At 41.6% G+C, this 17,410-nt stretch overlaps 1 protein-coding gene across 1 annotated transcript; it reads left to right on the forward strand.

Annotated features, from left to right (window-relative positions):
• The first annotated feature begins 6,251 nt into the window (after nt 1-6,251).
• On the forward strand, nt 6,252-15,378 carry rfx6 (regulatory factor X, 6). The gene is made up of 19 exons (XM_061244063.1): nt 6,252-6,450; nt 7,280-7,433; nt 7,650-7,773; nt 8,082-8,143; nt 8,508-8,585; nt 8,975-9,002; nt 9,383-9,490; nt 9,653-9,730; nt 9,824-9,937; nt 10,036-10,085; nt 10,291-10,450; nt 10,565-10,709; nt 10,970-11,079; nt 11,268-11,385; nt 11,969-12,091; nt 12,315-12,518; nt 13,046-13,564; nt 14,401-14,613; nt 15,212-15,378. Exons 1-19 carry the CDS (start codon nt 6,252-6,254, stop codon nt 15,376-15,378), a joined length of 2,754 nt encoding a protein of 917 aa, XP_061100047.1.
• The last annotated feature ends 2,032 nt before the right edge of the window (nt 15,379-17,410 follow it).

Consider the following 17,410-nt stretch of genomic DNA (forward strand, 5'->3'; position numbering starts at 1 on the left):
CAATGCAGCACGCTTCATTTTTCTGCCAGGGATCTGCATGTGTCTGATAATACCACTCCATTTTTTCCATCAATTCATCAAGTTTACTCAAATTGCTTTGAAGCTGGCACCAAAAATCTGAAGGAGAATTGACCTGAGAGCATCTAACAGCTAGCTCATTTCCAGGTTTGAATGTCAATACCTTGAAAGAAGCGGTTTCAACATGGGGGTTTTGCTTTGGCTGCTGCACTGTTGCACGTTTCACTGGATGTTGTGCAGGCAATTCACTACTTTTTACAGGGTTCACATTCTGGTGGATTCCTGAGATTCCGCTTTCCCTTGGTTCAGAATCCTTGCAAACGGTCTGTTCCAATTTCCCATCAAGCTGGACAGGTGCTTCGAATGTACATTTCCAGTACTCTGCCATTTTGGCTTTTGTCAGGAGCACAGCAATATTTTCCCCTTGATTTCCCCTCTTATACAAATCAACCACATACTCATCTTTCCTCTTGTGGACAACATGCACAAGGAGTGCTTTATTGGACACAATTTGCCTGAAGTAATTGGTTGCAGAGACTGTCCACACGTCTTCCACGGGAACTACATGGCTAAGGGAGCATCTCAGAGCAAATGCAGGTTCAAGTGCAAATTTTGGGGGCAAAGATTTGATCAACATGTACGGTACTTTTTCAGTATTCCCAAAATCTATGAAATACACTTCAGCTCCATTTTCAATGATATCGACCACCAATGCTCTATAGTAATGCATGTCCTTTTCATACATTGCACAGCAGAGCGCACCAGGTTCAGGATTTTCTAGGATTCCCTCATCCAGTTTTAATTCCCCAAAGTGTTCAGTTATGTCTTTCATCATGTCTTCAAAGTCACCATTGCGTTCCTCTGTTCTCAACCAGAAATTTGTGGGATTCAGAACATGCTCCACAAAACCTGGAAAGATGGAGTCCTTTTTTATTTCCTTATGATACACAGCATGGCTGGAAATGTGCTCCTTTGTCTCATTTGCGTTTTGCAGAATGCCATTTTCGGAAGAATTTTTTCCAACATCATGAAGGGCATCACTTTTTATTGTTTCGCACGATGGACTCTTGGTTTCCTCCACATCGACAGTGACACCTTGCAATGTAACAGAATACAGATTCTGTTCAACACTGAAAGAATCTATCTGGATCTCCAATTCATCACCCAGCAATCCCTTCTTTAAGTAAATCAATTGTTTTTCCAGAAGGACCTCATCTTGTTCACTAAAACAAGATAATGCACACGGAAAAGCCACAATTGGTACAGAGAGAAATTCAGAGGGAAGCTGAAGGATATTTTCAACTCTTACGGATTCACAGTATCCATAGTCAACAAACAAGATTCTGACTTGGGAGTTTACAGGGAGGCACTGCACAAAACCTCTGTGCCACTTCTCGTCTTTCCCTTTCACTGAACAAAGTAACCCCAGATTTCCAATGTTCTTATCTGAAAACGCTTTACTCTCAGACTCACAAGCAAGTGACAATTTGTCAGACATCTCTTTTAGATCCTTCCCCATACTTCTTAACTGACAGTAAAATGCTCTGGGGCTTACCGCAGCGGTTACTCTTACCCGTTCCTTTTTTCCAACAGAAAGTTTGGGGCTGCAAAATGACAGTATATTCTCAAAGCCATGCAAACTTGAATGCTTGAAGGAGAACTCCTGTCCAATTTGCTTTTCAATTAACAGATCTGGAACAGATTCGCTGCTCTGTTTAAGTGGTACCTCGGTCAACATTTCCACAAGCAGAAGGAATGAGTCCCGGTCCACATGTTTCCCCCATCCCAGTTTCAAGAGATCTTTGTTAACAGCAGGTGCTTCCAATATCAGGACTTTGTGTGGCAGAAGGCCTTGGATGTATCCTTTGATTTCACTCCCTATCAAAGAGGAGAAATAGTTCACTGTCAGATGATGCCAGTATTTTTGTAGTGGGAGTACATTTGCAAAAAAACCACAGATAATTTTGGGGGGAAGCATAAATAGGTCCTCAGAGGCAGAAGCCAAATGGTTGTCATTAACGGTCAAAATATTGCCGTGGTCCAAGAGGAACACATCAAATAGATTGCTGTGTTTGTTCTGAACTCTTCCTCGGTACCAACGGCCAGAGAGCACATCTTCTACCAAACAGAATTCACCGATTTCCACTGACGCTTTCATTTTGTGAGCATTTTGTATCTCCACTTGTAGTATGTTGTAGTCCAGCTCACAGATAGTGAAATATTGACCCTGGAAATGCACAAGTGTATCTTGTGGGCTGCAGTCCACATGCGTTAGCTTTAGGTCCACGGGCCACAGAGCACATGGTGCAGAGTGCTCTGAATCCTCCCGTGTCCTGGAATGCAAAAAATTCCAGGGTGATTAAAAGCAAGATTCAAACCAAAATTTTGTAATTTTTTTAGAAAGTGTATACTCTCCCCAAAATACCTTTTCTTTTGCATCACATCCATAATGCAAGTTATTTGCTGCCTTATTTTCTTGGCCCTTCCCCCTAGTGGGTGCTATGATAATATGCATTCAAATTTTTATCATGAAGGAAGAGTAATTTTTCTGAGGGATTTTGTTTCTCATTTTGTGTCCAAATGTCACATCCATAACGCTGGAATTGCCCATACATCGGGCCAGCCCCAGGACCGAGTTTGGGAACCACTGCCTTATAGCAACAAGGAAATGGCAGCATTTTATGCAGCATTTATGTTCAACATACCTTTGGTTTTCTGAAGCCAGTCTTGAAAGCATTATCGCAGTTCAGTTATCCTAAAAATAAAAATTCAACTGGTAAAATAATGATATTATCAAAGATGATCGAATCCAGAATATTAATTTAGCTAAGTTAGGTTACTCATCATGCCAGACGGTCACCAAACAAATGATAATGGTACATTTCTATTCTGATGCTTAAATGTAATTATAGTAACTATGGAGACGTGGTGGTAAGGCAACAGACATCAGGCATCAGTTCATTGCAGTTGCACACTGAGGACTGGGGTTCGATCCCCAGTCCTGCCAAAGCCGAGGTTTTGCAGTTGCTGAAAGCCATAAAAGACAGGAAATTAATTTTATCAGCCTGCAGAACAAGACTAATTTATATCCAATTATATGCATAGTGCATGGCAGCATATTTTTTTATTTTTATAAATGTAACATAGAAAATAAATTGTATATTACATACAACATTATAACTTTTTCCTACAGTGAGGATCAAAGCAGTTTGTGGGTGACACTGAGTGACTAGGAATGCACATGACTGTCTAATTGGTCAATTACATTTTGACTAATAATTATGTCGAGGCTCATATATGTACATACTGTAGGCTATACATCTGCTTCCTTTATCCAGAATGACATAGTCGGCATATATGAATGATACCATGGCAATATACACAATATACATGGCATATACATGCTCTTTACACATATACAATTTAATGCAGGATAATGTATCAAATCTATCAAAAATTGTATGCTACGTATCAACACAGTTTGTGGACAAGCTAAGTTGAAAGAGTGATACAAGATGTGGTCTTAAAATATACCTTAGAAAAATGCAAAATAAGTATATTGCCTCTAACTTTAATATGCAAACTTGCCTAAACATTTTACAGTGCACTACTCTAAGATTCAATCTCTGAAAGAATCCACAATCTGCCCAGTGGTGAGCACATGCTGTTCGGCGTACAGTAGGCATTATACATGGCTGTAAAAGTTGTCAGATTTGTGCTGATGGAGAGCAGGTTGATGTTAGCGTTAGGGCTGATCAATTTAATTTCCTGTCTTTTGAGGCTTTCAGCAAATGCAAACATTTAACTTAGAACGTATTTTTTTTAATATGAATTCGCTCTATATGCAAATATATATATATATATATATATATATATATATATATATATATATATATATATATATATACACGCCAGCGGATTCGATCAAAAGCACTGAAAATAATATGCAGCGGTCGCTACAAATGCAGTAAATGGAAGCGATGGGCCGAAACACAATGTTCGAGCGACAGAACAATGGAGAATGAATGATGATGAATGAGTTCCCATCGAATGGAAATACTAGTTAAGCGAGAAGTTAGCCTAACTAAGTTAGCTAGCTTAGCTATCAAATATAGGCATATGCCTCCATACCCGGCCACGAAACAATTGTTACATTTTTTACTCTTATCTTACCTTTCTTGCAGGAATCCAATTACTTGTTGAGCAGGCAGGGCACCATATTTCCTTCTAGAGAAAAAAAACCCATTTAAAATAAGAGTTTTGGCTAATGTCACTGAGCATCGATCTCGCTAGTCTAGGTTAATGTTAGCTAGCAAATTGCCAGGCGGTCGTCAAGGTCACCTAGGCCACAATAGCCACTTTAGCAACATACTGTACAACACTCTCTACAGCAGTAAATAACGCGACACGACGTTACATTTTCAAGTTCAAAACATTGATTCAGTGTACTAAATACATAATTTACTTCCTCCACTTGAAATGTATAGCATTGGCTAGGTATAACTAGCTTGCAGCTAACGTAACGATCATGACATTTGCTTCACTATGCAATAACTAACAAACAGGAGTTTGCTAACTTTAAAAAAATGCGGGAGTCAGGCTCGTCATAACAAGCTGGCGCTCTAAAAGCAAGTCTCACGCAAAAAAAAATTGCATGGCACCCGATTTATGACAAACTTTTTAAATAAAAAAAAACAAGCCAGTATTCATCACTAACTATTACCCTTGTCTTAACGTGCAGTACGATGTTGTTGACATATAACGGACTGGCCATGTAGCTACATCGCATGTTCTTTACACAAGACAAAGATTGCAAGCTTGCCAGAGAACCTTTCACGTGAGTGTGTCTTTCCCACACAAAATGAGTGTGTAATCGCTATTTCCTGCCATCTACTGGTCAGGAGTAATGGCAATATCATCATCAATTTGGGTGAGCTCAGGCTTAAACCGCTAGATCAGTGGTTCCCAACCTCGGTTCCCAAACCTGAGGTTTAAACTCCAGTTAATTGCTCACTGCAATTAGCGTTAGGCAGTATGAGTGGCAATATAACAGTAGCATATTGAGACTCCATTGAGGCTCCCATTTTGGTCACAACACCTCACCATTATGCTATGTGTTCCAATATACAGCTTCTCCTGGTACAGCCATGGCCACACAAGGGCCCGAGACGCACATATAAGACCAAAATACCATCCCAAAATACCTAAAAGTTATAATGTATTATTATTATTATTATTATTATTATTATTATTAATAAAAAAAACACCTTTAAGAAGGTTACACTTGATTAAAGAAAAATACAACAAAAACAACTAGGGTGATAGTTAATTATTACTGTTAATAACTATAATTTACTTTTTAGTGAGGTGCAGGGCTTTTTCGGCAGAAGTATGAGCAAGGGAAAGGAACGTGCAGGTCACTCTTTTTTGCTCTAGAGGGCGATACCAACACTTCGTTGATAAGCTTCCATTACCTGAGGTGTCTGGTTATGGTGCAAATGTACGAAGTTAGGCTACATAATGCCACAAATATAAATTGTAATATGTTGTGTAAACTTTTCAATTTTATAATCTTTTACTTTGCCTCTGTAGTGGAAATTGCTCAGCGTTTCTTTGCAATGGGGTCTAACTCAGCTGGCTAGGAAAGAACAGCATCAGGCTACCCAGGTTAAAAGGAGGATGCTGATTGCCTGTTTTAGTTAATCATTGATAAACGGAATCTACTCCCAGTCTTCTGTAAATATGATAAATGAATCTTAGGTAGGCTGCCCACCGATGTGACGTCGCGCTTTCAGCCGAAGCTTAGCTTTAATTAAGACGGCTAGTGGGCTATATCTGTTTTTCATTGCAAAAGTTAGAAAAGACTTGGCAATACACAGACAGGCTACTAATTTTTACCTGGATTTGCGATTGTAGTATCAACAAAAAGGACAACCATATGGCTGTATTATTATTTGTATAGTTTGGTCTAAAAAAGAGACATGGTCAAACAATAGGCCTATATGTATCTGGGGATCGAGGATTGATTAATATGGATTTTTAATCAAGAGGAATCAACAATGACCACGGGATGCAATGGACTGGGTGTATAGCTGAAAGATGAAAACTTATTTGATGGGATTCATTTAAATGTATAATAGGCAATATAAAGGCAATTACCCAAATGTTATTTTTTGTTGTCTACACCGGTATTTAGCGTATTTGTGTTGAATTTTGCTACTTTATTTTTTATCATGCCAATGAAAAGGAATGGAACGGAAAGCCCGATCACAGATGAGTCTTTTCATCATTTGCAGCCGCCTTCAAAGAAACTCTGTGTTGAGCACGAGGAGCTTAGCCTCGCAGTACTAAGTGATGACAAATTGCAAGGAGATTACGGAAATAACTCTCTTTCCAGGTTTGAAGAGGAGGATGATTCTGGAATTAAGTCAGGTATTTAAAATTACATTATTGTTCAATATATAGACCTATATCAGGGTGGGGGCTGATGGATTAGGCTACTTTAACTGCTACTTTTTATCCAAAAAGACTGGTTTACTATATCGACGTGTCAAACATTTCCCTGGGAATACGTAGTTCTTTACCTTGCATAGGCGACCTTTTCTTTGCAGTAGAACAAACTGGGCAATGAATTCAAATGAGCGACATTGGGCAAAAGTGGCGAATACTTCCCCACGCATGCTGTTGCCTTTTGGGGTTTTACTGAAAGACTGTTTTTAGGTGGGCAGCTAAGGCATTTCTGTATGTCTGTATAGGCTAATTTTAACAAATTAATGCACATATATCAGCTATAGCCTTTTGATCATTGTTTTAAATATCTCTTACTCAAGAAAGTTAAGTTAATGTTGCACAGTTTTATATGAAACATTGGTATCCAGAGTGTGTTCAGGGTCACAATATACCTTCGGCTATATGTTGCAGTCTATGTTCTTGTCTGGATTGAAAAGAATAGCCAACACATGTTTTACATATTCCCACCAGAGTTAGTTAAATGTCCCGATAAAATGGTTCTCAGTCAGTCCCAAGAATCAAGAATAACGTGTCCAGCAGCAGTATTTAATAGTTTCTGTGAAGATATCTTTTAACATGAATTTCAACTGTACGTTTAATTATGGAATGAATAGCTGAAGGGGATGAGATTCCACTATTTTGTAATTTAATACTTCACTGCTCCCTTTTCCCATATTCTTGTTAGAGTGTGTTTGGATTTCCAAAGGTCATTTCATGTCAGTTTTCATTGTTGTCCATGTTGTACTGGCAGAAGTAGAGGACTGCAATGAGACCCCATCCTCGGAAGAGGACCTGGATCCCTCAGAGTACACAAAAGAGTTGTCTTTCAAAGAGTCGGTCCCAAAGAAAAGCATCACCCAAATAATCAAAGACAAGAAGAAGCAGACGCAACTTACCCTGCAGTGGTAGATATGGGATACCATGTGAAGAGCCTCTTGTGTATAAACAGCCACACATCATCTTTGTGATCAGATAATGCTTGCACTGAGTTATTACTCCCAAAAATTACAGTTTTCTTATGCCCTTGAAAATATCCCCTTACCATATGGCTGTGGGCTTTTTTCTTTTGGTTATATCAGACCACCTGACTGCTGCTAATGAAACTATATTGTCTCCCCCAGGCTTGAAGAAAACTACATTGTTTGTGAAGGTGTTTGCTTGCCACGGTGTATTCTGTATGCTCATTACTTAGACTTCTGTAGGAAGGAGAAATTAGACCCTGCCTGTGCTGCAACGTTTGGAAAGGTAAAGAAAGCAACACACTTCTGCTTTGTGTTTTAATAATATGTGGGTATAACTGCAATGTGTATCACTTCATTTTCAGTTGCACACACACAAACACATACATATATGAAATATATTAATTACATATATTCACAATATTCCCTTGTGATGAATGGGTTTGAAGTCAAATAATGTATCATTTTACACATCAAAGATTATGTCACAAGGAACCAATTCATGCCTGCTTTTTGTGAAGAGTATATATTAGTTTAAAAAAATGTAAAACCATGTATGTAAAATGGTTTCATGTAAAAAAAATGTATTTGCAGACTATTCGCCAGAAATTTCCTCTTCTAACAACCAGGAGGCTTGGGACAAGAGGTCATTCAAAGTAAGACAATCATAAGATTAACTGTACCATTGGCTCAATCTCATTCTGTTGTGTTTTCATGTTAATAATCACCAGTTTTATTCTTGGTTCTTTTGTTGTTGCCCTGCACTAGATTTTCTAGTATGTAAGATTAATATAAGATTTACTGACTTGCATAATTAAACAAATCTCACAAAATAAATAATCAATTTGTATTGTTTCATGGATCAGAATGATATCGCTACATAGAATCTAACAGTTAGTGAGGCAGCTGCTGTGTAAATGTGCTCTCTGGAACAGGGGTCAACAAGCTGTGATTTGGCAGATTTTGTGTTGTTTCACGTTATGCCGGAAAGCACAATGTGCTGTGTTCATTGTTCCCCAGGTATCATTACTATGGCATTGGCATCAAAGAGAGCAGTGCATACTACCATTCAGTGTACTCAGGAAAAGGCCTGACAAGGTACCCTCTCTCACAGAACATCCACTGTTCATTCCCCTCCTCTTATCATTACTCATATGACTGCCAATCTTTACAAGACAACAACTTATTAACACCAAGTGCTTTAGAGGAAGAGTAGATTACTAAATAAAATGGGTTACAGTTCTATTCAGTGGTCAGTATGTGGCCTTTGATTTAAGTGAATGCAAGGTTTGACAAATAGGGGGAAGGTAATGATACGTACGTTAATACTTATTTTTGCGATCGTGAATATACTTCACCTGGTCCTTTATACTACATTTAGTACCTACAGATAAATACAGCATTTACATCACACCCATACCACCACCATGTTGATGGATTCTTCATTGAGTTGTGATAATGGCCTTGTCATCTGTACTTTGTTTTAGATTTTCTGGGAGTAAACTTAAGAATGAGGTAAGTCGTTACATTTCTCAAGTCCAGGTGCGCATACACTTGAAATACAATTGCGATTATTTGCCATTGTTGTTACCATTATACTAATGTTAAATGGTTATAACGAAGATCTCGATGTCAGAGGTACACCACCATCTGCAGGACTATACTATGTACTCAAATGGAATTGTGGGTACAAATAAAGACAAATGGAAGGGATGCAAACTCAACATTTGAAATTCAAACTTAAAAATGCAAGTGCCTCTGTATTCAACAAATTCAAGAATAATGTTCAACACTAGAATCAAATAAAATTGACATTGGAATAGGTCAATGTGTGCTATTTATGTGTGCTGTTCATGTTTTTATGCTTTGATGGTAAAATGAATTTTATTTCACAGGGGGGTTTCACTCGAAAGTATTCCCTCAGTTCTAAAACTGGAACACTACTTCCAGAATTTCCAAGTCCACAACACCTAGTGCTACAAGGCTCAGTGTCCAGAGAAAAGGTAGGCTATCTACAGTAATCAACTTTAATGAGCGCCACCATTAGGTCTTCTCTATTCATTTCTGTGGACCCCTCCTGCTTAAATTCATAATTATTGCTGTGTTATTCCAGGTTACTCGTCTGTAAGTGGAATTTGAATAGCTTTTCTGTTTTCCTCACACAGTTGGATACGCTAATCATGATGTACAAAACACACTGTCAGTGCATCTTGGACAATGCCATCAACAGCAACTTTGAAGAGGTATCCCCACGAGCCCCCCCTCCTTCATGAGCCCCCCTTCTTCACCTTCAGATGTATGATATCAGACAGACTGCTAACTCCATTTCCTTTCAGATCCAGAATTTTCTGTTGCATTTCTGGCAAGGAATGCCAGATCACCTCCTTCCACTGCTGGAAAACCCGGTCATTGTGGACATCTTCTGTGTGTGTGACTCCATACTGTACAAGGTGTGGCTTCCAAGTGCTCATTTAAGAATTTCAACAAAATTTCAACAAAAAGACCCCCCTCCATCTGTACTGACAGGTTCCATCTTATCTTCATATAGGTCCTGACTGATGTTCTAATTCCTGCTACAATGCAAGAGATGCCGGAAAGGTTTGTGATATCTTTGATATATTAATGTTTTTATATTATGATGAAATAATGAAAAGGCATACTGTACACATTGGCCATTTGTTATACCCTTGAAAAACATGTAGACAAGTGTGTATTGCAAAGACCCTTCTTCTGTGTGCTGAATTCTAAAAGAGGGTCCACCATATTTCAGTGCTTTTCATTGTAAGGGGAAAACTGTTTCCAGTCTCCTGGCAGATATTCGCAACTTTGCCAAACACTGGGAACACTGGATGGTGTCATCTCTGGAGAATCTTCCGGATTCTCTCTCGGAGAAGAAGTTGCCAATTGCCCGCCGGTTTGTGTCCTCCTTAAAGCGGCAGACCTCTTTTCTGCACCTTGCCCAGGTCAGCCAAAACACAACAAGGAGAAAACCATAAACGTTAAGATTTCTCTAACAAAATCAGCTTAGTTTTTTTACGGATGCATGCGGTGTATTTCCTGCTGCTGTTGCTCTCCAGATTGCCAGGCCGGCTCTGTTTGACCAGAACGTGGTCAACTCCATGGTGTGTGACATCGACAAGGTGGATCTCCACAGTATCGGGTCCCAAGCCCTTCTCACCATCTCAAACAGTGGAGAGCAAGACTCAGACCTCTACTCTGAATGTGAGAACGTCAAATATTCAATATCTGAACCATCTAATTGAGGGTGTCCTGTTGATAGTATTATGCAGTGCATGTGGATATACAAACTAATGCATATTTTGTACAGTAGTAATAGAGTTCCTTTCCTTCATGCTGACTTACAAATGTGACATAAAAATGGCTTGCATTTGAGAACATCTCATGTCATTACTGGCAGTCTGGCGTGGGTTGATATGCATAAAAGCATAACCTCTTTGTGTTTCTCCTTCACACTTTACCAGATGACTCTATTGCAGTGTTTCACGAGCTGAAAGACCTCCTGAAGAAGAATGCGACTGTTGAGTCCTTCATTGAGTGGCTGGACACTGTGGTGGAGCAGAAGGTCATCAAGGTATCATACGTCATGCCCTGGACTGGTGTAATGGGAGTCCCTGGACCTGCTGTTTCATTTTCAGAGAGATTGGCTTGTGTTTGTGTAAATGTCTATGAAAGCTACATAATGTGTTTATTTTCATCCACCTCACAACTATCCTCAAGAGTCATCAAGCAGTCTTGACCCATATTGTTCTCCTTCTTCAGCCCAGCAAACAAAATGGACGCTCTCTGAAGAAGAGAGCTCAGGACTTCCTTCTCAAGTGGAGTTTCTTCGGGGCACGAGTCATGCACAACCTCACCTTGAACAACGCCACCAGTTTTGGTGAGTGACCAAACCAGAGTTTACATGATGATGCTCAGAAATAGAAACATATTTTAAGCTATTTTGTTCTGATTTTCATGTGGTTAACTGTAGTGGTCTTCATTCAAATGTAAAGTCAATAGGTTGCATTGTGCTTCCTTTGTCAGTTTAGGAAAATCCGGTTACACAATCCAGAATTAATGTTGTTTGCCACCATATAAAACACAAACATGCACACACACACACACACCACCTTGTCCAACAATGAGCAATAAGACATAACAGTCCGGCCCAGGTTCCCTTATCATGAAGTTCTGTGTTTCATGATTGAATAAGGAGCCTCCTACCACTTTCATCTGCCTTGCCCTTTGATTGTGTTATTGGCAAACAATTAAGAAACTGCCCAGCATGCAACTGGAAGACCCCAGAGGTCAATCCATAAACACTAATCCACGAGTTAGAATATTAGTGAATGGGTGCTTTGACTGTCCTGTCCCCTCCACCTTCATTATTGGGTCACAGCTATATGACTAAAGTGTGAAGATTTGGGAGTGCCAAAGGTTGTTATAACTTACAACAACAAGAAATGCTCTAACCACGACAGGCTCCTTCCACCTGATCCGAATGCTGCTGGATGAATATATTCTGCTGGCAATTGAAACGCAGTTCAACAACGACAAAGAACAAGACCTCCAGAATCTCTTAGATAAATATATGAGAAACGCTGGTATGTTAACAACTTTGTTTCTTCCCTTTGGATGTATATACTGTATATGTAATAGTCGTTGTTAAAAGCACTAGCATAATTCACGTGTGCGATTCATCCTTAGTTAGCTGAATGAAAGTTAAAATCGTACTTGAATAGTTGAGGTAAAATATCTGTCTTTGAGTGGTCAGTGTATGCTTGGCGTATCTCATGGAGATGAAGGTGCATTTCTGTCTGGGTTCAGATGCTAGCAAGGCAGCCTTCACGGCCTCCCCCAGTTCCTGTTTCCTTGCCAACCGCAATAAAGCCAGCGCCGTGTCCAGCGACTCATCCGTGAAGAACGAGGCGTTCTCCGAGCACGCTTACCTGTCTCTGGCGGTTCAGCACGGGCTGGCCGCAAACATGGCCGTCTACCCGGGGGCCGAGGCGGAGGGGCTCTCCCTGCCAGGTACTCTGTCCAGTGTTCCCTCAGGGCACGCCTTTTCAGCCGTAAACACCATACACATCTTCAAGCTATTTCCCAGAGAAATCTTAGAATAACAAAACGCTATTTGTGTCTTACAGCTCGTTTTATAATGTTTTGTCCACTGCAATGGATAAAGTAACAGCTAAATAGATTATTTTTAAAATATAGGTCTTGCAATTTAGTGATACTGCTATTGCATTCACAGTACAGAGACTGGCAGAGCTTTACATATGAGTTGAATATTAAAACAAGACTTTTTGAGTTTGGGTTCATCCCTGTCCACACTTTCACTCTCTCTCTTCCCCTCTCTCTTGCTCTCTCTCGCGCTCTCTCTGCCTCTCTTTCCATCTCTCTCCATTTCTATCCCCCCTCTCTCTTTCTCTCTCTATCACTCTCGCTCCCCCTTCTCTCTTTTTCTCTCTCTCTTGCCCTCTTTCCCTCCCTCCCCCTCTCTCTCTCACCCTCTCTCTCTCTCCCTCGCTCCTTCTCTCTCACTCTCTCTCTCTCAGCTCAAATGGACTATTCTCAGGGCAGCGGTCCCCTGATGACTCCCCCCATCTCCCCGGCGCTGGTGAACCGGGGCAGCGTGATTAACCAGGGCCCCATGGCCGTCAGGCCCCAGAGCTCCTGCGGCACCCTCCAGCCCCACCTCCCCTGCCAGGCCTTCCCCGGAGACGCCGTGTACCAGAACCTCCCCCCCCACACCGGCCCCGGCTACTACCCCGCAGCCCCCGGCTACCAGCCCCTGTTCAGGCCTCAGACGCAGGGCCTGAGCCCGGCCTACCAGGCCCGCGCGGACGCCGGCCGCTACCCGTCTTTCAGCGAGCAGCCGCCGCAGTCGAAGGACTACTATAGCAGCAGCTGCGCCATGTCACCCTACGGCCCACGGGCCCTGGCCTTCAGCGGCCCCACCGACCTGGGGGAGGACCCTCAGAGCGCGCCCATCCTGGACCCCGCCGGCTACGCGTTCATGGGGAACGGGCTGGGCGGGGCGGCCTGCCAGGGCGGGGCGTACCCGGCACAGAGCGGTGAGCGGGCTGGAGGAGGGGGGGGGGGTACCTCCGAGGGGGGTTTTTCGCGCGCGCGAGTGCTCTGCCGGCCTTATCCTCCTGTCACCCCGAGCACCTGCCTCCGCTCGTCTCTCCTCCCGCTCCCCAGATTGAGTCTGACTCCTGCACTCAGTCCTGCCCTCTCTCTCCACTCCCGCCCGCTGGCCCGCCCGCCGGAATGCCGGTCTTGACAGCCATTTAATTCAATCTCATGACAAGTGCTTCCAAGAGGAGGCCTGGAGAACAGCTTGTGTTAAGATCTCGGGCTCATTACATTCATGCAGTAATATGTGTGCAGTTTCTCTCATGTGCCGTTTCATCTCGATTATGCTATTGATTTTCTGGCTTCCTTTTTTCTGTTTTTTTGTCCAACTTTTTTTCTTCTGTTTTCAAGCTCCCGACTGCACAGCTTTCACAAAGCAACACATCCGCAAATTTATACACTGCACAAAATGCTAATTAACAAGTGTTTTAGTCTTGTAACGAGATTTAAGCTCTTATTTTTTTCTCTCAAGTAGAAAGTATTGGCTTGTTTTGAGTTTAAGTAACTGTTTGCTTGACATGGGAAATTAACTTACCCCATTCGCAAATTATGAATTGAGTGAAACTCTCTTACCTTATTGGCAGTATTTCAGTTCTTAGCAAAAAAGTAAAAGAAAGATTTGAAGTCTCAATATTGTCTGACTTAAATACTTATTAAAATTGACTTATTGTTTTGTTTTTGTAGTGTATTCATATAACTGAGTTTAGGGACAGTTTTATTTCTTCAAAACTGAGACCTCCTATCACTCATCCCGGTGGAAACTGCCTTTCAGGGTACTATGGAAACGGTGGTTACCATGACGCACAGCGGCTGGGCTCCATGGTCGACCAGCACGTGTCAGTGATCAGTAGCGTGAGCACGATTCGCTGCGTCCCCCCCTACAGCGACGTGCACGATCCCCTCAACATCCTGGACGACGCCAGCAGGAAGACCACTGGCCCTTTCTACACTCACTCGCCAACGCTAGCCTCCCATTCGGTAGCGGGTGAGCAGGGGCTTCTCTCTAACATCCTGTTTATTCAGTTGAACATTACTTTTCTCCCCGATTAATATCCCCTCCTTCTTTCTGTTATTTTTGATACAAATCCCTGTTCCTGGAGATCTACTCTCCTGTAGGTTTTCACTGCCAGCCTAACAAATCACACCTCAATCCACAGCAGGAAATCTCATTGAGGTGCTAATTAGTAGAATCAGGTGTGCAAAGTTAGGGTTGGAACAGGCCTGGGTCAAATACGTAATTGTTTTGGATTCAAATACTTTTCTGTGCTTTTCTTATTGAGCCACCAAAAGGCAGGGTTTGAATCCAAAACTATTATGTATTTGACCCAGGTCAGGTTGGAAATCAAAACGTACGGGATGGTAGATCTCCAGAAACAATTCAGGATGTCTTTTTATATATATTTATATATATATATATGTAGAGTATGTCCATCTTTTTCCATTCATCAATGGGGAGTGTGTGTGTGTGCGTGTGTTTGTGTCTCTCATTGGCTAAGTGCACCCAAATTGAATCACATGCTCGATGTCATTGGCTGTTTCACTAACGCGGTCATCCACGGCCCTCCTCCCAGTTTCCTCGACAGCCCCGGCTGACCCCTCCTCCGTCTGCGCCCCCTGCATGTACGAAGCGTCCGCTCCGTTCCACTCCCAGGATGCCCTGCTCTCGCACCGCGCCCCGTCCGAGGACATGGTCTCCTCCCTGCCCCCCATCAACACCGTGTTCATGGGCTCGACGGGTGGGGGCCCCTGACCCACAGGGGCTTCAGGTGCAGTGATCCTCTTCTCCTCCTGGACTGCAGAGTGCACCCAGGATACGATCCCCAGGAGCCGCGTTCATGATTTCACATTTTCCCTCTTTAGTTCTCCCAAATCGGGTCGAATTCCTGCGTGAACCTTCGTGCCGCAAAGACCTGGGCAAGGAGCTGCAGGGTAGTATCGTAGCTCTCGCCTCTGGGCTACTTACCATTCTACACCCTACAGAGTACATCAGGAGATCCAACGTATCTTATGTTGATGAAAACCACTGTGCTTGGTACATTGTTTGGCAGAACTAATGCAAAACCCAAGAAACCCCTGGCTGACTTAAACACACCCTGCACCTGACCAAAGAAGGCCACCTGCAACCTGCTACTGCAGGCTTCCTGTCATAGTCGGCCAATTGAACTTTACGGAAAGTGCCTTTTTCAGCTGAGCGACTGGGCCATAAAATGTAGCATTTTTTAATGCTATTTTTTCATCCTCAGCGACTGTGTGCATTACCAATGCTAGTGGCTGTTGATTCGTCATTAACTGTGGAACCAAGTTTTCTGTCCTCATAGCTAGCCAGTTAGGAAGCCTTCTGTTAAAACTCTGTGTATGCACTAAAATCCACCATGGTAGTTTCTGCAAAAATGCATATTTTTTTGCCAAACTTGTGGCATATCAAAGGGGATGTTGGACTTCAGTATTTGACATTATTATTATTATTAACTGTAACATGTACGTTTGCTGAAAGGTGGTGGATATAACCATTACACTATATCACCATGTGATGTGAGTATTATGCTAAATGTATCTCAAATATTTTTCAGTGAATTGCTCCATGTCTTGTTCCTTGTTATTTAAGTTTGATTCGTGTATTTTGGAGATAAGATTTTAATCATGTGCCTTAGAATTGCCGGCCAGTGACATTTAATAAAGAGTTGTAGTGCACATATTCATTTTGAAACCTAAAGCCTCTTACTAAAGCAGTGCCAGTTAGGTCCCCACTCAATGAGATGAAACGCTGTATTATAGAGCAGTGGCTCAGAATAGTGATGAGTCAGTTGGAATACATTTTTATTGAAAAAATGAATAAACTAAAATATTTCTTCAAGACCCACAATAAATCTCTGTTACACTTTTGCACTCTGTCTTTTGATTGAGTTTATAATCCCATTACAAAAAGAAAGTTGATTGATGTTTTGACTGATACTTCAGCACATCAAGAAAATCCAATAATTACAGATGATTAAAATACAAATTTCTCTGTGGTTCAGCCAAGAAAAAAAAAAAATGTTTATAGGTAAAGCATAATGAAAAATTTAAATGATGTAGCCACTAGTTGGCTGAATGAGGTGACTTGATACAGTAATGAACAGACAGCCCGTGTCAGTAGTACGTGTCTCACCGGCAGTCAATAAACCCAGAATAATATCCTTATCTTTCATTACAAAGCCGGACTGACAAAGCCGGGAAATACAAGGCCCTTTAATGGGTAAACTGGGCCCGCACCAGTCCCAACGGGAGATTACAGTCCAAAAACACAATCGAAGAAGCTGTGGATCAGGACTGGTCTTATCTGTGAAGAGATAAAAGATTTTATTTCTCTATTGTACAATAGGAGTGAGATATGGCCGAGATAAAGATGTTGACCAAAACCTGCACTAATAGAAATGTTTAACCCACAACACGAGCAAGCTGTTTAATCACATTGCAAGGCTGAAAGAATAAAAGATTGTTTTATTCTTCTTTATATTTACTAAATTGTGCTATGTTAGTCTTAGAGCAGATGGAAGCCAATAAACCTGTAATCAGTAGCTAACATTGGATACGCTGAGACATTCGTGTACAGAACTTGAACTATTGTAAAGCCGCGCTCGATATATTTAAATTTAAGAGGGAGCGTGTATGCTCGTTGCATGGTCGAGTCTGGATTTGAGCATTTGTTCGCAAAATGTATTAATACCCGAAAATGAATGAGAAAATTTGCCACCTTATCCGTTATCTACTCAAGCGGAAAATCCATTTCAGCCTCTAGACTG

This window comes from Conger conger, chromosome 5 (genome assembly GCF_963514075.1).
Source record: "Conger conger chromosome 5, fConCon1.1, whole genome shotgun sequence".
Lineage (NCBI taxonomy): Eukaryota > Metazoa > Chordata > Actinopteri > Anguilliformes > Congridae > Conger > Conger conger.

Coding starts and splice junctions, on each gene's coding strand:
- rfx6 (XM_061244063.1), top strand. CDS start 6,252: ATGCCAATGAAAAGGAATGGAACGGAAAGCCCGATCACAGATGAGTCT. Junction 7,434..7,649: donor ACGCAACTTACCCTGCAGTG/GTAGATATGGGA, acceptor TGTCTCCCCCAG/GCTTGAAGAAAACTACATTG. Junction 8,586..8,974: donor TCAGGAAAAGGCCTGACAAG/GTACCCTCTCTC, acceptor ACTTTGTTTTAG/ATTTTCTGGGAGTAAACTTA.